Source organism: Equus caballus, chromosome 8 (assembly GCF_041296265.1).
Source record: "Equus caballus isolate H_3958 breed thoroughbred chromosome 8, TB-T2T, whole genome shotgun sequence".
In the NCBI taxonomy this organism is placed as follows: Eukaryota; Metazoa; Chordata; class Mammalia; order Perissodactyla; family Equidae; genus Equus; species Equus caballus.
Genome location: NC_091691.1, coordinates 53,878,272 through 53,899,909, shown reverse-complemented (window position 1 = coordinate 53,899,909; position 21,638 = coordinate 53,878,272). Strand labels below are relative to the sequence as shown.

Genomic DNA, 21,638 nt, shown 5'->3' with positions numbered 1-21,638 from the left:
ATCCGCATGAGGAATGGAAGAAATAAAGGTCCACAAACCCAAATTCTATCATAAGGTCTTCCCCTTACCAGGTGCATGACCTCGAGGACATTATTTGAGCATTCATCAGCATTTCCACATGCTAGAGGGTGGAAGTCACTCTTAAGGGCCAGCTACAGTGTGCAAAATGCTTTGTGATTCTTACGTGAAAGACAGTCGACTGCCACAGAGAAAAATCACAATTAAGGAATTATCCAGGGCATCCTGCTGCAGCTGTGACCCTGAGGCCTATTGTGAAGCCTGGCACCAAAGGCTCCTGAGTTAGAGGACCTGGATGGTGCACCTGCTGCCCATACTAACTTCTCTTGGGGAGGTCCTGCGTCAGCACACGGCTCTGTGACTGGCAGCTGCAGCGAAGATGCCTCATAGTAGTCCCTGGGGAGCAGCACCAGGTAGTCCTAGAAAATAAAGACCAAAAGGACGATTACTCATCCTGGTGGTGGGCCTACTTTAGTAATAAAATAACCAAACATGCTAGCTAAGTTAATAATAGCCAGGTGAAGCTTGCCAGTTAAACTCTCCACATCAGCTGCCTTGTTCTGCCCCACGGCGCACCAGCACACTCATTGCTGGTGCTTTCAGCACCGAAGCTAAGTGCCTCAGGTGAACGTTTTTAATTTCAAATCTCAGGGAAATTTTACTGCCTCTCCTGGGTTGTTTATAAATTCAAAAATAAAAATAATAAACCCTAAATTGATAAAATATTCCTTTGAAATACTGATTGCCTTCATCACTATAGAACAATGAGTTGCAGGTCACATATTATGGCTTTTTGTTCCCACACCAGAGAGATGCTTGCCTGGCTTGGTCTAAAAAGTGATGTTTTGTGATCTTGGTGAATCATAGACTGAAACTGGCCTACTGCCTGTCCCAGGATACGAGAGGAAGAACATGTTCCACTGAGTGTGCCAAAGGAAGCCCACAACGTAAATTCAGCTAAGCAGCTCTTCAGGAAAGAGCAGAGCTCTGGGCTTCTGACACGTGGATGGTGTGACAGCTTCCTAGCAACCCTGGCATCACTGCCTATCTGCAGAGGGAGGGAGGGAGGGAACTTCTTCCACAAGGAGAGACTCATACACAGGCCATAAGGCTTTTTCTCTCTTCACAGACCTCAATTTGTCTCTAATGGAGAAGACGAGAAATGTATGGGAGGGGAAAAGTAGGGACTCAGTGGTCCACCTCAGTGGTCTTACTACCTGAGTGGGTTTTAATTTTAAAGCGGTTATTGTTCTATTAATAAGCTTCCTTAGGTTGGGACCATATCTCCTCACTACTTTATGGTCCCATACATCCCAAAACAGTAAAGGTTGATAATAGGTGCTCAATAAAATATTTTTAGAGACAATGAGGTCATAATATGGAATCATACCTATGAATTAGTACCCAACTGCAGTGACTAAATGTCATGAAGCAGCTTCCATGCCTATGTAATAACTTTTATAACGAACTTCTTTCCATTAGTCCAACTCTGTACCCATTATTGGACATCTGTATCTGGCCTCAAAGGAGTTTTCCTCTTCCTCATTTCTAACATCTGTGACACATTCTTAAACTTTTTTAAAACAACGAAGCTTTCTACCAAGAAGATGCAAGAAAAACAGGGACTCAATGAACAGCACAAACCTTCACATTTTCTCTGTAAGATCCTAGGTTGGGCAAGGACCTGTAAGGATAAGCATTGACTCTAAGGAAGAAGCAACTGAGGCAGGCTGGGACTTAAGGGACTTGCCTAAGGTTTGCTAGTGTAGCCAATCACAGGGGTCGTGCCAGAAGGAAGAGCTTTATGTTTTCCACTCTGAGTGCATGAAACCAAGTATTGCCAAAGACTTTATTGTGAAAGCCCTTGCTACAAGCTAAAGCAGGCATCAAAGAGGGCTCTCTCAGACAGCAGTTTTCCATCCCTTGGACTCCCCACAGCCCCATGGCTTCTCTGGCTATTCTGTTAGTGTTCACAGACACAGCCTTTTCCTTAATGAAGAGTTCTCTGTCCAAGGCAATCTCTTTGGTGAGACTATTGCCTACGTTGAAGGTAGAAGAAGGCAGGAAAAGCGCCATGGAGAAGCACTGGCTCCTCCAGTCTCTTCCTTCTCTTTCCACCACCCAGAACTTCACTGATTTTAGGATCTTCTCTTCCTCTAGCTTCATCTGATTCGTTCTACACAATTCCCAGGGAGGCTGATTTTTTTAGATGTCCTTCTGATTCCTGATGAAAAATCCCAAAGACAGTTTTGAAAGGTGGGACATACGGTCATTAAGGTTTTGCATTTATTTTGATATCTTTGAGTCATTATGAGTTATAATTTGTTTTTTGTTTTTTTTTTTGCTTGTGAAAAGCTTGCTGGAAGAATATAAAAGATAGTTTAAGTTGGTTCCTAGGTCATTATGTCACGAGAGGGCAACTGTCATCATAGGTTCCTGTGTCTAAAAGGGAACCAGCTATGATTTTGGTATCTTATAGTCACTGTGGCTCACTGTGGAGGGGACCATCTTAACGGGGGGAAGAATCTCCACTCAGAACTCTCTCTTACCAGCAGGACTCCTTCTGCCTTAATACAAGCAATCCATTTCCCTGGTCCAATTGAAAATGGGTCTGCAAAACCATTTCCGGGGACGGTGACAAAGGCTGGCTCCTTACTTGGCAGGAAGATGATTTCTTTGCTTTGAGCAGCACCTATCAGAAATAAAAGGAATTGCTTGGGGCATTTTTCTAGCAGTCATTATTATGATTTTAGATATTCAGGGTTTTTTTTTTGTTTTGGGTGAGGAAGATTGTCCCTGAGCTAACATCTGTTGCCAATCTTCCTCTTTTTGCTTGAGGAAGATTGGCCTTGAGCTAACATCTGTGCCAGTCTTCCTCTACTTTGTATGTGGGACACCACCAGAGTATGGCTTGACAAGGGGTATGTAGGTCCATGCCTGGGATCTGAACCTGTGAACCCTGGGCCACTGAAGTGGAGCATCTGAACTTAACCACTATGCCACCAGGCTGGCCCCTTAGATATTCAGTTTTTAATATTCAGTTTACATCTTGAAAAGTTTAAGATGGTTTGCTGATCATATGTCCCGATCAGATTTATTGATATAATTTTAAGAACTCATATGAATGCATATGTATAAAAATAGACTAGAAGGACCTTGATGTTAGCAGAGCCTATGCTGGGATTGTGAGTGATTTTTTAATTTGTTAAATGATTGACTATATTAATGCATGTAAACTGCTTAGAAAAGTTCTTTGCACATACTAACTATTCAATATATTACATTAGATATTAAATTATTTTTTTCCTTTTTGTTTATACGTAATTTAAAATTTTTAGTTTCTAATAAAGAACATGCATTCATTTTGAAATAAAAAGTTTTGGCTTTCTGTTTGATTATTTTCAGGATGCAGTGTGTTTTCCTCTGCACTGAACAAATAGAGGACCTTCTGTAGAAGGTTCAGAACAAACAAAACTGTTGCGTCTGAGTCCAATTGAGACTTTTTATTTATTCAGAAGAAATGTTTACTCCAAATCCTTGCGTTCAGTCTCCCGGTCTACAAACATCTGTGGGGCCCACTATGGGTCAGGCCTGGAACTAGGTTCTGGGGAGGATGCAGTCAACACAGCCAGCACGGGCTTTGCTCCCCAATAGCAGGGACAGGGGAAGTGAGGGGTTACAGACCAGAAAACAGGAGAATACGGTACAGTGTGGACAGCGGTATTGGGGAGGAGGCACAGGTTACTACAGGAATACACAACTGGGGCTCCTGACTCAGACAGGGGGGCTTAGGAACGGCGTCCCGGAGAATGAGAAAATGAACCAGAATGTATTCCAACTGTTTGAGTAAAGAGAAGGCAAACTGCTGATGGAAGTGTCACCTTGGAGGCAGTGGAAAGAGTCGGGGTCTGACGATTGGGACGTTTGGACAAAGACCAGCCACGTGCTTAGGCAATTGACTACCTCTCAGCTCTGCCTCCTCTTCAACCCTCTTCAGTTCACAAAGTTCTTATCATGTAAAGAAACAGATGCTAAAGTACTCTGTAATCGATAACATTAGACCAGTTTACTAGTCTTACTAGTTCTTCCTGTGGGTTATTAGTTCATCAACCTCCAGCCTCACAAGCTTGGCTGAGACAACTTGGGAGCTTCATTTCTTCCCCCAAGTCTGACTCTGCTGTAAATGCTAAACAAAGAAGCTTAAATTTCTATCCTAAATTAGATTTTCATTGGTGCCATTTTGTATCCTTTTGGAGTCTTAGTGCTTCCTGGAATCTGTTTCCAGAACTGTCGGAAGCCCTAGCTCCTCAAAGAACAGACTTCCAGGCCTCTGACTGTGATGAGATCTGCCCTCTGACTGAGCTTCTCCTCTGCCTTCAGGAATCCCTCGTCCCTGAACGAGGCTGGCATGCTCCTCTCTGGAGCTTTCTTGGGCTTCATGTTTAGAGCGTTCGTCTTAAAAATTCCTATCCTCACCCATTTCTCCTTCAACTATTTGGTTTGCCTGAAACAATGGGAGAATTTAGAGCAGTAGGCCATGGTTTCTCAAATACCACCGCAAAGGTGACACCCACTTTACCATGAATGAGTTATACATTAGCTTTGCCCTGTGGTGATATCATAACCCCCAGGGTTCAGCCAAGGGATAGAGCTTGTTATATCGATTTTTTAAATGACAGTTAATGATCAATTTAATAGCAAAATTTAGATAAGCAGAACGTTAGAGATGGAAAAGGCAGCAAATGACACAGCCCCTGGAGAATGGTCCTATTAGACCACGTGGCAGCTGAATGTTTTCCACGGAGGTCAACTTTGGGAAAGTTAGAGAAAACGTTCCACTAATTCATCATTTCTCAATCCAAAAGAGGCTTAAAAATTTACCCACCTGCTTTAGCCCAGGATGGATAAATAGTTACTCGGCCAGATACTGCTTCAGTTCCAGGGTTAATATATCTCAGAATAACACGGAACAAGGTGAGACTTGATGTCCCCACATTCAACATGATCTTTACTTCATTCTGAAAAATATCAAAAAGCCATAAGGTATAGAAGAGACAACTTGTTAAAAGAAATGAGAGCCAAACAGTGACTTTATTCAAGTTTCACTACTGGGCTTCCCGTGTATACGCACACACATTCACACCCACTCAAGCACCAAGTAACTAACTCTGTGGAAGATGGAAAAGGCAGGCCTAACAATACATTAAAATCACTTACAATTAAAGCTACAATGAAAACATACTCCCTCAGCAACTGAGATCCTCTGTTGACCTTTTTGTAATTAGGTAGACAGAGTGGAATATTAGATGGACAAGGGTTTAGGGAGAGCCACAGCGCTGGGACAACCACCACTGGCTGAAATAGAAAGGTGAGAAATAAAAAGGTGGAAGAGAAGGAAAGGAAAGTGTATTATTTAACACTGTTCCCCTCCCTCCCTTAGAGAGACCATTTGTAAGATAATAGAAAATATATATAGGTCTCTGACCCCTGTTCCTGGCAAATAGCTCCAGGAACCCTTGAAATTTCCTATGTAATAGGAGCACTAGGAGGATCTCTTGTTCTAATATTTGACTTTGACCCTGTCCCTGACATGAGGCTCCTAAAACCCTTGTAAATTCCTAAGTGATAAGATGACTAGGAGCATCTTTGTTCTAATGAGGAGACTCTGGATGGCTCCTGGATAGGGGCTGGTCACCAGAAAGACCAAGCCGTGATTAGAAGCTTGGAATTTTCAGTCCCACCGCCCATCCTCCGGAGAGTAGAGAGGGGGGCTGGAAACAGAGTTGATAATTGATCATGCCCATGTGAGGAAGCCTCCATAAAATCCCAAAAGTATGGAATTCAGAGAGCTTCCAGGTTGGTGAACACATCCACACTGGGAGGGTGACACACCCCAACTCCATGGGGACAGAAGCTCCTGTGCTTGTGACCCTCCCAGAACTAGCCCTATATATCTCTTCATCCAGCTGTTCATCTTTGTCATATCCTTTAATAAACTGGTAAACATAAAAAAGCATTTCCCTGAGTTCCATGAGCAGCTCTAGCAAAGTAATTGAACCCAGGGAGGAGTGACAACCTGGGCTTGTGACTGGCCTCTGGTGTGTGAGGTGGGCAGTCTTGTGGGACTGAGCCCTTAACCTTGTGGGATCTGATGCTCTCTCCAGGTAGGTAGTGCTAGAATTGAGGTAAATTGTAGGACACCAGCTGTTGTTGCAGAGAATGGATTGGTGTGGGGAAAAATCCCCACACACTTGGTGACCAGAAGTGAAATGTATTGTGTGAGTAGTAAAGGAGACTCACAGAGAAGAAACACACAGAGAAGCAGGAGGCTGTGTTTTTCCCTACACAGGGAGGAAAAAACAGGTTTTCCAACTCACCACTCCAGAGTTCACTTCACACAAGTAAAATTCTAAGTGGTCACAGAAACCGAGGTTGGCCAAGGAAAGGTTATAGACCCCAAGCACACTAGTGATAAAACGTGCATGTAACTAAAACATGCCTGCAGAGTCATACGAAGTTGATCTCAATCCCTATCCAAGAAGAACATGGGCTTCTCCTTTCGTGGGAGGAGGCTGTTGGTCCCCGGCCCCGGGTGCTTACACGATACTCTGTGAGTGCTGTTGAGCCCATGGTCTTGAAGGAAAGAGTAGACTAGTTTAATTCTGAACTGCAGACTACATGTCCAGGTTCAGCTGTGGCCCCAGGAAGTTCATGAACCTTGGAAATTTCCAAATCGGTGGTTCTTTTAGTCTCTCCTCCAGCCCCTTTGGTTAAAATGAAGGGGACTTTCGTTGAATGAGACATCTGTGACAATAAGTACTGACTTTGGGTAGGATCCTTTATTCTGGGAACAGGAGCTGCCAGCTGACCCACACTGAGCCCTCTTTATTTGACTGAATTCATCTTTAAGTGTTAGTGCCAAGTTGGAAAATAAAAACGGAAAAATGTCTTAGAAGCAGAGTAAAGTAAGCAGTGATTCAAAGGACACCATCAAGGTCCTCTGACTAACAATATGTACAGAAAATCCATCATTAGAAATTCATTCCTTCGTGTTAGCCGGCTATTCTTTCAAACTATAAACACTTGTGAGAAGGTATATACCTTGACTGGGCTCTCAGTCATTCATATCCAATTATGACTCAATGGAAACCACTGCTTTTTTCTAAATAATGAAGTAAGATCAAGCAACTAAAGAAATAGAATTGCTGTATTTGAGGAGAAGGAGAAAATAGTGAGGTGTCTTAAGATCCTACGTTCTGCCTGGGAAAGGCAGCCTAGATGGGGACTCTGGCCCGGCAAGAAGCAGTGGTGGACAGTGGAGGCTCCAGGAGAAGTCGATTGACTGAGGGCTGACTGAGACAGAAGCAGCAAGTACTAGTCTTGGGTCTACTTAGGACAAATACTGGATCGCCCTGGCCACCAGTTTACCTCTTTTACTCTGAATTTCTCTACTGAGAAACCCAGCTTGAAGAGACCAACCTCAAAGAGAAATTCTGAGAACAAAACTACTCAACTCTCTGCAGACATTTTTAGTTATAAATAGCGTATAAGTTCTAAAGGTCAACAGTTAATGTGTAAATTCCTTAATTATTCCAATACAAAGCCAAGAGAGATGGATACAATAGAGAAGAATGAAGGAAAGGAGAAACAGGGGAAAGAAAAGTTAAATAGTTCTAACTAAAACTCCTCATTTATCTCAGTTTCTATTCATAGTAATTCAGAGTTTAAAAAGCAAAGAGGAAAAAAAAAAGCGTTGGTCAAAAATGAGCAACACAAGGGGCCGGCTCCATGGCCCAGTGGTTAAGTTCAGCATGCTCCGCTTCAGTGGCCCTGATTTGGTTCCTGGGGGGGACCTACACCACACATTGGTGGCCATGCTGCGGCAGTGACCCACATACAAAATAGAGGAAGGCTGGCACAGATGTAGCTCAGAGCAAATCTTCCTCAAGCAAAAAGGGGAAGATTGGTGACAAATGTTAGCTCAGGGTGAATCTTTCTCAGCCAAAAAAACCCCCAAAAAACCCCAGAGCAACATAAGCTTTACTGGAATTGTCACCTCATTTTTATTTTTGTGAGGAAGTTGGACGCTGAGCTAACATCTGTTGCCAATCTTCCTCTTCTTGCTTGAGGAAGATTGTCACTGGGCTAACATCTGTGCCAATCTTCCTCTATTTTATGTGGGATGGCACCTCAGCATGGCTTATTGAGGGGTGATAGGTCCGTGCCCAGAATCTGGGCCAGTGAACAATGGGCCCTCCAAGCAGAGCATGCAAACTTAACCACTACACCACTGGGCCGGCCCCTGGTCACCTCATTTTTCTTTTCCACAAATGGCTTTAAAGAAAAATGTCTCTCATGTTAAAATGTAGCCTAATCTTGTTTGGGAAACTGCTTCTTATAAAAAGTCTCCAGAGACAAACATCCTTTTCTTTAATCCCTTCATTTTCTGATTTGGTGACCAAATTAAAGTAACGATAAACTGTGAAATCAATATCTCTGCTTATTAGTTAAAACCCAATGCTATGAGAGCCCCATGCATGTTCTGGAGAAGAAGAATCCTGGAATCAGCTCTGGGGACAGTTCTCCTTTCTCGGGGACTCACTGAGAGTGCTGTGGTGAAGTATATGGAGCTGTTTCCTACTGGCTCCGTACCTGGACTGGGCTCATCTGAGCGTATCCCCTCCAGCTAAACCCGGGAAACTCCAGGGGATCAAATCCGAACCGAAGTTCTCTTCCGTTAGGTGTAGTGCCGTCCTCAATCTCATACTTCATATGATGCAAATCCGGGAAATAGTAGTTGTCTTCAGGTCTTTCATAAATAAAAAGTAAACGTGGATGCAGCAAATTAGGTTTGTGGGTGATTCTGAGTATCTTTTAATCCAAACAGCTATTGCTGAAAGAACTCCACCAAATTGACAGAGGGCGTTAGATAACAACAACTGAGATAAGGACAACACCCTGCCTTTTCTCTAAATTATTGCTTTCACTTGTAAACATTCACATAAAACACACCCAACACCTACTCATTCCAAACAACAAAATGAGAAAATCATTTAGTATAACCCATAGTGGTAGCATCCTTAATATGTTCTAAATGGTTGCCAACAACTTAGCAAAGTCAAATTAGGTTATTTACTACAAATTCATCCATCCATTCATTCATTCATTTATATACTCATACTCACTCATTACACAAATGTTAACATGTGTCAAGCACTGTTGCTAAGCATCATAGATACAATAGTGAACATGCCATAAAATATTTCATATGCTAAGTTTCCAGTTAGATACATTTTCTCTATATCCATATATTTGGATCACTAGAATGACTCTTCTATGCCTTGTTTTCTCTTAAACTAAGTGCTTATAAATGGATTCCTTTCAAGAGTCCAATAATGGTAGTCACAGAGAAGGATCAAAAATATTCCAACGCTTGTGTGACATTTTCCATTCAAACTACTTGAAGTTCTTCAAATGGCACCTTTCGACAATCCATTTAAACAAGTCTGATAGCTTGTTTAGTCAAACAAGCGGATACCAGTCAGGAGATTTAAAGCCAGAAACACTAACCAATCAAAGGAAATAAAAGGGCAAGCTTGTATATTGCAAGTAGAATTAGGAAGGCTTGTAATTTTTTTTGGAGAGAATTTATAAAGATCCTTAAAAATGTTCATACCCATTGACCCACTAATTCTACTTCCAGGAATACATTTTAAGGAATGATTTTATATATAGTGTCAAAGAATTAACACAAAAGAATGTTTACAAGAGTGGAAACTTGGAAATGACATAAATATACAACAATTATGAAATAAAGAAATTATGAAATATTCTATTACCATTAATATTTTTGAAGACTAATGATAATGGAAAATGTTTATGATATCATGTGAAGTGAAGAAATTGACACAAATTATGTGAAAAATAAAATACCAATTTTTATTCACAGAAAAAGCCTAGAAGAAATATACAAAAAATATTAAAAGGAGTTACCTTTGGGTGGTGGAATGAAGATTTTTCTTTGCATGTTTACTTTTATGTACTTACTAATATTTTACAATGAATATATATTATATTTATCAAAAAATTACTTTGAAAACAAAGTGAACGTGAATGCTTTCTAAACTTGTACAAAAATTAAAATTCTCAGATAATATCATAAACAAATATTTGGGAAGAATTTAGCACAAAAGGACAGAAAGTTTACCAACCTGGAGAAAAGGCGCTATGGCATTTATGTTGCTGGTTTGCTACCCTTTTAGTTCAGTTATCATTTGTCACCAAATTAAGGGGCATGTTCTGAATTTCACACATATCTATTGGGTGTAATGTAAACAGTCAAGATTTTTGCCACAGGGTGGGTGATATAATTTCTATTCAGTTGCATTACTTCAACCTAAAAATGAGCCCATGACCTACATAGCTGGAAGGAGAAAGAACGTATGCTGGTTAAGGAGGGAAAAGCTCACTTTATCAACAGGAGGGTGGAAAATGTTTCTGAACCTATTTGCAAAGTTCCTCTGGTCCACTGTGAGCCTGGCTCATCTGCCGGAAAACAAATCTACGGACACGTCCTTCTTCACACACGTTTTATTACGCAGCACAGCAGTGAGTGCCATTTAGAAACGACTCACGAAAGCACAGCTGGGTTGCTCTGACTTCTAGAATTCAAACGTTGGAAATGCTGAGGGAAAGGAATGAAGTGCCAGACTAAATACAGACAATTTAGCTTAACTACCATAAGAGATTTCTTTGTTAATCCGTTGATAATGCAGAAGCGGTGAAGATGCTTGAAATTTAGAAGAAGTTGCATTTCACAAAGTTTCCAGTGTATGATTAAAAGTTAGAATATTCAAAATTAGTTTTTCCTTGCCCCCCTGAGGGAAAATTATGGATGGATCATAGTTACAAAAAACTATAGGGGCTGACCCGGTGGCGCAATGGTTAAGTTTGCATGTTCCGCTTTTCGGCAGTCTGGGTTCGCCAGTTTGGATCCCGGGTGAGGACATGGCACCGCTTAGCGAAAGCCATGCTGTGGTAGGCGTCCCACATAGAAAGCAGAGGAAGACGGGCATGGATGTTAGCTCAGGGCCAGTCTTCCTCAGCAAAAAGAGGAGGATTGGTAGTAGTTAGCTCACGGCTAATCTTCTTCTTCTTCAAAAAAAAAACCTATATAAATTGATAAATATAACAGGACAAAGAGACAGTCTTCTGCCAGACTGGTGATAGCCCCTCTGGGATCTGTCTTTGCTTCATTCCCTTGCTCATTTTAATTTGCTTCTGCATGAGATGAGGAACTTCTTCCCACTTCTAAAGTTTTCTTCCCTCCCCTTCCCCCAGTGTGACAGTCGGGCCTCTCCACACTTTCAGTCATGAGTCCTAAGGGTGACACGGGAACTGGAACTCCTCAGCCCGGGAGCCTGCCCATCTCCTGGGCTCCTCATGCTGTGACTTCTACATGGAGGCCATGGAACCCATCTCAGATCCAGCTCTAGGCTCTCCCACCTCGCTTTTTGTCCCTGTCCCTCAACTTTCCAGTGAGGCTGCTCTGTGACCTACAAAGTGGAACAGTTTTCGGGGCAACCTTACTTCCTGCTGTAATTGGACCCACAAGTGTCCAGATTTCAAATGACAGGACAGCTTCATCTGCCCTCTCTTCTTAGGTCTGCTTCTCTCTTCATCAGAGCCGTCAGCATAGACAGGACTCTCTGAGCGAGTCTTCCCATCGATATGGGAAGAAACCTCCTGAAGACTCACCGCTGGCACGCCTTCCCCACGATGTGCGCTCGGCACTGGCAGACTCCGCCGGGCCCAGTGCATATGGGGCTGATGGCTCCACCAATGTCACACTGACACCCTGCAAGTCAGGAAACAGCAGCGGTCACCCATCAAAGCATCTCCATGCTGGATGCTTTCCCTCCCGCTACGAGAAATGGAAATCAGGAAGCCCACGCCTCTTCTCCCTCCCACGTCTTATACCCAGCAAGCGTTTGAAATGTGTAGGAACCTCCCAAACTGAGATGGCATGTCCCTCCAAAAGTCCACTTGTAAGTTGGAGGTGTACTTGTAGGCCAGCTTGACACTGTTGTCCAATGTAAGGGGCCAGCAGCCCAGGAGCTAAACATGATTTAGCAACACAATGCTATTATAAACAATGTGTGCTAACAGGAGGCTGTGTGAGAGACACAAGGGTAGCATTGCGGGGCAATTGCTCCTGTAATTGTATTATTTAATACAATATTATCTCTAGAAATCTGGTGTGAGCTTTTTTGATAATAGAAGATACATCTTTAAAATTACTAAGTCTTGATGTTATTTACAAAATTAACAGATGACTCCCCCACCATTCCAATTACATTTTTTAATAATTAAACCAACAGTGTGCTGGTAAAAGAGAAGTAGAAGCAGCCCCATTTGCAAAACTAGCCCAAACTAGTTACAACTGATTATTTGGCCAAATTCCCTGGACAAAATTTTTCCATTAGAAAAATTGCATTGCATCAGAAAGTCTGCATGAAGACAAGGAACTCAGGAGAAAGGTTATCCTGGCAGTCTTTGTCCATCAATACTTTCGCTTTACCCAGGATCCACCGTAAGTATTCACCTTGACATCCAAAGTAACTGCTCTTTTCCAAAGCAAAATATCCATCTTCACATGTGTCGCAGGAATCACCACTGACATGGGACTTGCAGTGACAGTCACCATCTCGCTGCAGAACAATGAGCCGGATGACAATATCTGGTAAGATTACAGAATTCACTAATCTGCAAGATTTAAAACTGGCTCATTGTATAACATGAAGCAGCACAACAAGGGTCTGAAAATGTCTAAAAAGATTCCCATGCCCTGCACAATTACAGAGGTCCTAACATCCTCCCACAGAAACTCCACCATTCATTCTATAACATTCTACTGTTGTCCTACAAACCATCAGCCCACGTTACCTGCCCACACTCTCCAATTCCGCTCACTGTTCCCCCTGCATGGCACTGGCATTCTGTCAAGAGAAGAGAGCATCCTTGGACCAAGTTCACACAAAGGACAGTTCCCCGGCTCTGGGAACATGACACACCAGCAACACTACATAAGAAGTCACTTCCTAGCACACTTCAGCAGAATTCGTTTGCACTGTTGAGGCCTAAAATTGGACTGCTTTCTGGGGTCAGCAGAACAACCAGATCACTACCATCCACCTACACAGAGAAACGGCTAATTCATGACCACTTGAGACAAAAGCAGCAACATCATGGGAATCGTTTAAAAATGAATCTAAAGTCAAGGTCATTACTGATATGCTTACACGAAACTATATTCTGTGTAAGGGTATTCCTATTCACTCCACTTAGCTGCCTTTAGCTCTGTGTTTTTCATTTGCTATCCTGGCTTCGACACAAGCATAAAATGAAAATAAAATTAAATCAGAAAGAGTGGATTATAAAAATAAGGCAATATAAGGCATTTTTCAAGTAGCTGTCTTCGGAAGCAACAAAATACATATGGAAACAGGATATAAATCCTTTGCTGAGATTGTGAAAATGACAGAAGTTCTGCCAAAAGTGGGGATGGGGGGGGGGGGTGGAAACATCAAAACATCTACACAAAATTTCAGACAAATTGAACTGATTAAATAAAAAGCCCTTTTGTGGGTTTAGTCACTGAGGTAGAGGAAATTAAGAGGAAGTTACAATACGGTAAATTTTTGTATGTAAAAAGCCTTACCTGAACATCCATTGGGGTTTTCTGTGGCTAAATTCCAATATAATGGTTTGCAGATGCTACAAGTAGGACCTTCAACATGAGGCTTGCATTGGCAATATCCCTTCGAAAGAAAGTCAAACTAATACTTGACATCTCAGAATTAAGATATGTTTTCAAACATGTGTTCTGAACAAAGCTTGTGACAGAAATATATTTTGGCTATTAAAAGTAAATTGTGTATCCAGGGGGAATAAAAGAACCAGGCTGATTTCAATAGTCTGCTAACTGCTTTTGTTTTATTATTCATTTCTTTGTTAGACACATAATCCTTATTTGTGGTTAAAACAAAATTGGAAAATACAGAAAAAGAAAAATTGAAAGATCACTCATGTGTAACATTGTCATTATCTGTTGATTCTGTTACAACATGGGCTATAAATTTAAATGGAAAAATATCTGTGTATTTAACATGTTGAGAATCAGTAGAGGATTCTGTCGATCTGAAAGAACTTTTGTAATATGCAGGCGTCGTTGCCTTGCTTAAACATCATCAAGACTCATAGTAAGGATACAGAACCTCTCTGCCACTGTCCCGTCGGTGCCTGGAGGTCCAGCATCTCCAGGCTCCCAAACTAAGAAGACAGATAATTTCTAAAGTGCTTAGAAAACAAATCAGAATGTCAGAGTATTATGCTTGGACTAATAAATAAATTGTAATTATTTTGTGCATAGGCAGCTTTCTTTAATGTGGACTTAGCCTTGGATTTACTTAATTTTAATTAGGTATGTCAGGCTTACATGCAGGGCTCCGAGGTGGCACAGCCCTCAGAGTAAGCTACAGTAGTAAGAGTTAAACTCTAGGACTCCAGAAATAAAAATTTAAGTAAACCTTATTCTTCTGTTTTTGAAAAAATCACAGTATCACATATGCACTCTGAAAAAGAAGAACGACCTTTTAAGCAATTTAGCTGCAAGTATTATTTTAATTTACTTTTAATTTCAGGAAGCGCCCCAAAGTGTTAGTCTGTAATAAGTATCAGAATAGATCAGTTAGAATTGTAACCCTCTTATAATCCTCTACTTACCCGACTGGAGTCGAGGGTACCGGCTGGGTCACAGGCACTGCTGGAGCCTGTATATGATTTAGAAATGTTTTAAATGCCTGGGGTTTTAATGTTTGTTTGTCTCTTGGTTTGTTTTGATGTTTTGAGTTATAAAAGTTTTAGTGGTTTTTAAAAATAGTTCATCTACATTTACATTTTTTGATAGACGGGTGGCAAAGATTTTGCATGTAATTCAGAAAAAGGCGATGAATGACCTTTATGGCGTTAATCCCCAAATCACCCCCTTTGCCACTGAACAACTCAGTTCCCTGCTTCCTACTAAAAGTTCATTTCTAGCTAACTGGGGAGACGGTGGAAAGGAGAGTCTAGAATTTTGAGCATCTTTAGTATTGTCCAGAAGAGGGCAGTATTGTACCAAGTGACTTTTTAATTGTTAATTAAAAAGATGCTAAAGAATTTTTAAGTATATTTTTTAGTTAACCAAGACTTAATTCTTTAATTATCACGACCCCCTTGTTCCCACCTGTACTAAACTTATTTCTAAAATTAATTAGTTTGCTTTCCTGCCTGCCTTAGTCAATATAGTTTTACAAACCCAATATAAGCTCTCTTCAATAAACTGGGGCCTTGCGATGTCTCATATTACTATTAAACAGCATTAGAAATGGAGAGAGTGTGAGTAATCCTTCTCTGAGCCTGGTTTTTCCAGTAATTTAAATAAACCCATAATATGATCTTGTTTTCTTACAAGTTGTTCCTTGGACTTTTTGCCTTTATCGTCTCCTCTTTTTCTTTCTTTGCTTCAGCTACCCCCTAGATGATCCTCATTCTCTCTCTCTTTCTCTTTCCTTGTTGATGTTCCCTTGCATGCTTCCAACTTTCCTGCTCTTTGTTGTTTTCCAACCTGGCCATACCCAGCTGTTGGCTCCTCCCCAAGTTCACCAATGTTGCCATCTAGCTCTGGAGAAATCATTCTGGCTGCCCGGCCCTCGGCCAGGCAGCCTCAGCCCTTCCCACAGCACTTCCTTCCACTTCTGGCCCCCTGGAGGCCAGCAGACCCAGCTGGGGCCAGCCTCACATGCAAAGGCAGGCTGTCCTCTCAGACTGCTGGCTGTAATATCCACCAGCAAGAAAACCTGTTGTCTTGAGGATCCTGGTGAGAAAGGTTCTGGGGGATCAAGTTGGAGCTGTGACCCTGTCTTCAGATGGCTCTGAATGAGAAGTTTGAAGTGGTATCAGGAGCAGGAAGGGGTCTGAGAAAACCACAGTCTCCTGATGGGAAGTCTGGTTCAGCCTTTCACAAACACCTCTTCTCAACAGAGAAAGGGTCCTTGGAAAGCAACAGGCAGGAGCTACTAGCCACTGGAGGCAGCGCGCACCAGAGAGTGCAGGGAGATCCCACAGGCATTTTATGTCTGGGTCCTCCGCCTCAGAGTGCAGCAGATTCTCAATCTCTGGGATCAATGGGAGATGAGTACTGACAACGGCCCATGACAGTGCTTCCTCCTTGGCTCACTCCTTTCAAACCCAATAGACTAGTTCAGCCCACTCTGCTTCCCCTCACAGCTGTGCCGATGTGTGATGACACAATCCCATAGGAGGCCCGTGGCAGGCCAGGAGAGAGGGGCAGAAACCCAGCAAACGTCCTGCTCTGCCCGTCAGCAAGAGGACCCGTTAGAACACCCCGAGGGGGATTACAGTGCAGCCCACAACTGTGTCACAGGCCCAGAAACAGAAAGAAGCCAAGGTGTCTTGGGAAGGGGGACAAGGAGCACTGAGTGTAGCTAAAAGGGTCCCCCTCTGCCACTCTGCTATACACAGAAAATTTGCATGTGAATCAACAGACACAAATTTATGACACATGGGAATTTGATTTTTTTTTTTTTTAGGAATCACTTCTGGATTCCTTTGAGGATGCATATCTGACATATGTGTTTTGAATGGACTCAAATTGGGGAGGAATCAGGCAGATTAAGGTCAAACTTGTAAGGGTGACCTGTCTGGGGTCTACGGAGGTTTTTGGCTTCTCTGGAGGCTGGCTGCACACACTTCGGAGAGGAACACCCCCCTCCCCCCGCCCGCAGGCATTCTGATGTCTTTCCTACCTTGGCAGTGGGGGAAATCATAGGCTCCTGAGAGACACCTGTCACACCGCTGTCCTGTAATCCCCGGCCGGCATTCGCACTGTCCAGTCTCTGGGTTGCAGGGCATCTGGTAGGAGCCAAGGGCTGAACACTGGCAGGCTGGATGGAAAGACCTCAGTCAGACCCAGGGCGGCGGCGTATGGGAGGAGGCAGAACGGCTTCCTGGATACGAGCACAGGGTTGGGGCCAGAAAGATCCAAATGCAAGTTCTAGCTCCGCCTCTTATTAGACCTGGAACCTGACACAAACCCTAAGTCTCAGTTTCCCCTTCCTTAATAGGAATAACACTAGCATCTACTTGACCAGATTGTTGCCAGGATTAAATAAGATAATACTTGAAAGAGCTGGGGACACTGCCTGTCTCATAGTGAGCGCTCAGTAAATGCTCATCTTTCATTGCTGTTGTTAATTTCACGTTCAGCAAGATTGGCTGGTCGCGATCGAGGGCTTTGGGGACGCTTCTTGCATACAGTAGTTGGTATTCACTGGAGGAGGACAGAGGGAACAGAAGATGGAGGATGTGGGTTTGGAGGGGCCATTTTAATTCCACATCCCACTGCGGGTCAGGTGCAAACCATTCCAGTCCAGATTGGGTTACAATTGTCCCCCTTTTTTTCCCTGTTACTTCTCTTCATACCTGGCTTCTCAAGGTCTGGTGTAGCTGAATAATCATGGAAAAAGTTATGCAGGCAGGGTTTGGAATGGATGGGAAAAGTGTCCCTGGTTTCTTTCTCCCACCTCACGTAGGTGAATTAAACATGCACAGATGGGGAGAACAGATTCTGGCCATCGCCCTCTCTGCTCCCTTCCCACTGGCTCCGGTTCCTACCAGTCTCTGTGTGGCTAACCTCCTACAGGGCTGCAGTTAAGCAGCATCGCTCCCGTTTGCCCTGAAAGAACCTGCTTCTGGGGAGAGGTGAGCAGTGGAAAGGGCCCACTGATTTCCTGAGCTGGAAAGTTTCACACCTTAAGAACTGGAAGGAACTGGAGAGATTATGTCATTGAATTCCACTGTTACATTGTGAAGTTCAGAAGTTAGGTGACATTCCCAAGGTCACTGAATTAGTCTGTAGCAAAGGGCTTCAGTCTCTGGGGCAGACACATCTGGATTCAAGTACCAGCTCCACCACTTAATAACTGTGAGATCCTGGGCAAGCTGCTTAGCCTCTCTAAGCCTCAGTTTCCTCTTCTGTAAACTGGAGCTGATAACCACACCTACCTCATGAGATCACTAGGGAATCACCAGCCACAATACACAGAAAGCACTGTGCACGGGGCCTGGCATAGAGCACGTGCTCAGTAAGTGTTCCCTCTTATTAACATTATTACTGGGGTCACCCAAGGCCCCCGATGCTCGGGAGGTGCTCTGGCACCATCCCACGCTGCGTTAGTGGGAATCAGTGGATTAGTATTCCTGACTTCCAAACTTACATTCACTATAGTAAAAAAAATACAACCTTGTTTGCAAAGTTTCAAAAATTCCATGCTTGTTGAGGCCTAGGGAAAGAAAAGATTCATGAGGTAAAGTGCCCATTCTGGTGATTTATTTGCAGGTGTCCTTAGGATCTGTAAAGCACCGTGCCACTAAGCCTTGGGGTGTGGAGCTCCCACTGGGACGAGACCATGCCATTTTCATTCTCTTTAACAGGACTCGGTCCGGACCTATGTGTGGTGAGTTACTCTGACAGTGCTTTTTCATGATAACAATAAAGGTGGCGTTTGCCCAGGTTGTCACGGGAATCATAAAATTCTCACTGACAGAGGGAATTTAGCTAGTCTCATTTACAGATTACCTGGGATTTCAATGGGCCATGTAACTTGTGCAGAGAGGCACAGTTAGGTAGTGGCAGACCCTGAGAATTTCTCACCATTCCACTCACCTTTCTTTTGAGGAAGATTAGCCCTGAGCTAACGTCTGCTGCCAATCCTTCTCTTTTTGCTGAGGAAGACTGGCCCTGAGCTCACATCCGTGCCCATCTTCCTCTACTTTATATGTGGGACGCCTGCCACAGCATGGCGTACCCAGCGGTGCCATGTCTGCACCTGGGATCCGAACCGGCGAGCCCCAGGCCACCGAAGGGGAATGTGTGCACTTAACCGCTGAACTACTGGGCCGGCCCCCAACCCTCCTTTTTTTAAAAAATTATTTTATTGAGGTCATATTGGCTTGTAACATTGTGTAAATTTCAGGCGTGTATTATTATTTATCAGTTTCTGTACAGACTGCAGCGTGTTCACCACCAATAGTCTGGTTTTTATCCATCACCATACATATGTACCCCTTTACCTCTTTTGCCCACCCCTCCACCCCCTTCCCCTCTGGTAACCACTAATCTGTTCTCCTTATCTATGTGTTTGCTTATCTTCCACATATGAGTGAAATCACATGGTGATGTCTTTCTCTGTCTGGCTTATTTCACTTACCAAAATATCCTCAAGGCTCATCCATGTTGTCGCAAATGGCTGATTTTGTCTTTTTTATGGCTGAGTAGGATTCCATTGCATATATATATCACATTTTCTTTATCCATTTGTCTGTGGATGGGCACTCAAGTTGCTTCCACATCTTGGCTATTGTGAATAATGCTGTGATGAACACAGGGGTGCACAAATCTCTTTGTATTGTTGATTTCATGTTCTTTGAATAAATACCCAGTAGTGGGATAGCTGGATCGTACGGTATTTCTATTTTCAAAGTTTTAGAAATCTCTATACTGTTTTTCATAGTGGCTGCACCATTAGCAGTGTATGAGGGTTCCCTTTGCTCCACATCCTCTCCAACACTTATTTCTTGTCTTGTTAATTATAGCCATTCTGATGGGTGTTAGGTGATATATCATGATAGTTTTGATTTGCATTTCCCTAATAATTAGTGATGTGGAAGATCTTTTCATGTGTCTGTTGGCCATCCATATATCTTCTTTGGAAAAATGTCTGTTCATATCTTCTGCCCATTTTTAGATCAGTTTGTTTGTTTTTTTGTTGTTGAGTTGTATAAGTTCTTTATATATTTTGGAGATTAACCTCTTGTTGGATACGTGATTTGCAAATATTCTCTTCCCGTTGGTGAGTTGTCTTTTTGTTTTGTTCATGGTTTCCTTTGCCTTGCAGAAGCTCTTAAGTCTGATGAAGTCCCTTTTTTTTTTTTACTTTTGTTTCCCTTGCCTGAATGGACAATTGCTAATTCTATCCTCCATAATATCGGCTTTGTTATTTAAGGACTCCAAACTTTTTTTAATCTCATTCATTGAGTTTTTAACCTCCAACATTTCTGATTGTTTTTTCTTTATAGTTTCTATCTCTTTTGTGAAGAATTCCCTCTGTTCATTAATTTTGTTCCTGACTTCATTGAATTGTCTTTCTGAGTTCTCTTGTAATGCTTTGAGTTTTTTTATGAGAGGTATTTTGAATTCTCTGTCATTTAGATTGCAGATTCCTGTGCCTTCAGGATAGATTTCTGGGTAGAGGGAGGTAACACTGTCTTTTTTCTCCTGGTCTGGAGTATTAATATACTTATTCATGCTATTTGATGGGGTGGATTTGTGCCTTTGCATAGTGATGGTATCTGGTCACAGAGTCCACCTGTCACCACTGAGGGTTAGGGGCAGGAGCTGTGTATTCTGAGCCCACAGTGGTCCCTCTCAGCTGTGCCTGTCTGAGCCTTGGCCACTTCTTGGGAATGCAGCAGCCCTGTGGGTTCCCCCACTGAATGGGAAAGTGATCACATGGGGGCTCAGGGCTGATGCCAACTGCTCCCACAGTCCTGCTGAGATGGGCTCCCTCATTCCAGGCCACAGTGGTACTATGGGCCTTTGTGGTAGCCAGGAGCTCATTTGCCTGGGCACGCAGATCTGCCACTGTCTCCTGTTAGGTCGCATCAGCCACTGTGCTTGCTGGCCAGGGTCTCCCCCTGGGTCTGAGCCTGAGTTGCTCCCTGGGGACCATGTCAGCACTGTGGGCTCTCCCACTAGATGAGAAAGCAATCATGTGAGGGCTCAGGGCTGTCATCACCTGTTCCCGCAGTCATACTAAGGCATGCTCCCACCCTTGGGGCCACAGCAGTGCTATGTGTACTCCAGCCAGAAGAGCAGTTGCATGCATGTACAGGGCTTCTGGGGGGCTGGAGAGTGCTCACATATCTCCACTACCTCTCTGGGGATAGTCCATCCCCCCTCAGATGTATAGTTGCGCAGGTCTCTCAGGTGTCCTGATGTGCTTTGTGGGTATCCTGCACTGATCAATGAATGCCCATTTAGTTGTAGTTTGGAGCAGGAGAGACAAAAGGAACAGCCCTCTCTTCCATGTTGCTGACATTGGCCTGTGATGGTTAATTTTTATGTGTCAACTTGGCTAGGCTACAGGGCTGAGATAAGTGGTCAACACCAGTGGAGATGTTACTGTGAAGGTGTTTTTATTAGTTGTGATTTGCATTTAAATCAGTTGACGTTGAGTAAAGCAGATTATTCTCCACAGTGTGGATGGCCTTCATCCAATCAGCTGATGGCCTTAAGAGAAAAGACTGATGTCCTCAAGGAAGAAGGAATTCTGTCTCCAGACTGCCTTTGGACTCAAACTGCAACATCAGCTCTTCCCTGGGTCTCCAGCCTGCTGGCCTGCCCTTCAGATTTTGGACTTTCCAGCTCCCACAACTGTGTGAGTTGCTTCCTTAAAATAAATCTCTCTAATATATACGTACACACACACCTTATTGGT

The 21,638-nt window shown here is 43.1% G+C and overlaps 1 protein-coding gene across 4 annotated transcripts in view; it reads right to left on the bottom strand.

Moving 5' to 3' along the window:
* The window catches only part of LAMA3 (laminin subunit alpha 3), a 258,555-nt gene that overhangs the window by 125,811 nt on the left and 111,106 nt on the right, over positions 1-21,638 (bottom strand). For 2 of the 4 annotated variants that reach the window (XM_023647570.2, XM_070220837.1), the window contains 10 exons: positions 16,887-17,024; positions 14,803-14,849; positions 13,739-13,838; positions 12,964-13,016; positions 12,623-12,728; positions 11,776-11,875; positions 8,671-8,827; positions 4,904-5,036; positions 2,568-2,710; positions 340-437 (listed from right to left, as the gene is read on the bottom strand). In XM_023647570.2, coding sequence (XP_023503338.2) covers positions 340-437; positions 2,568-2,710; positions 4,904-5,036; positions 8,671-8,827; positions 11,776-11,875; positions 12,623-12,728; positions 12,964-13,016; positions 13,739-13,838; positions 14,803-14,849; positions 16,887-17,024 — 1,075 coding nt within the window. Of the gene's footprint in view, positions 1-339; positions 438-2,567; positions 2,711-4,903; positions 5,037-8,670; positions 8,828-11,775; positions 11,876-12,622; positions 12,729-12,963; positions 13,017-13,738; positions 13,839-14,802; positions 14,850-16,886; positions 17,088-21,638 lie in introns of all 4 variants that reach the window. The other 2 variants (XM_070220839.1, XM_070220838.1) reach the window with 2 other exon arrangements.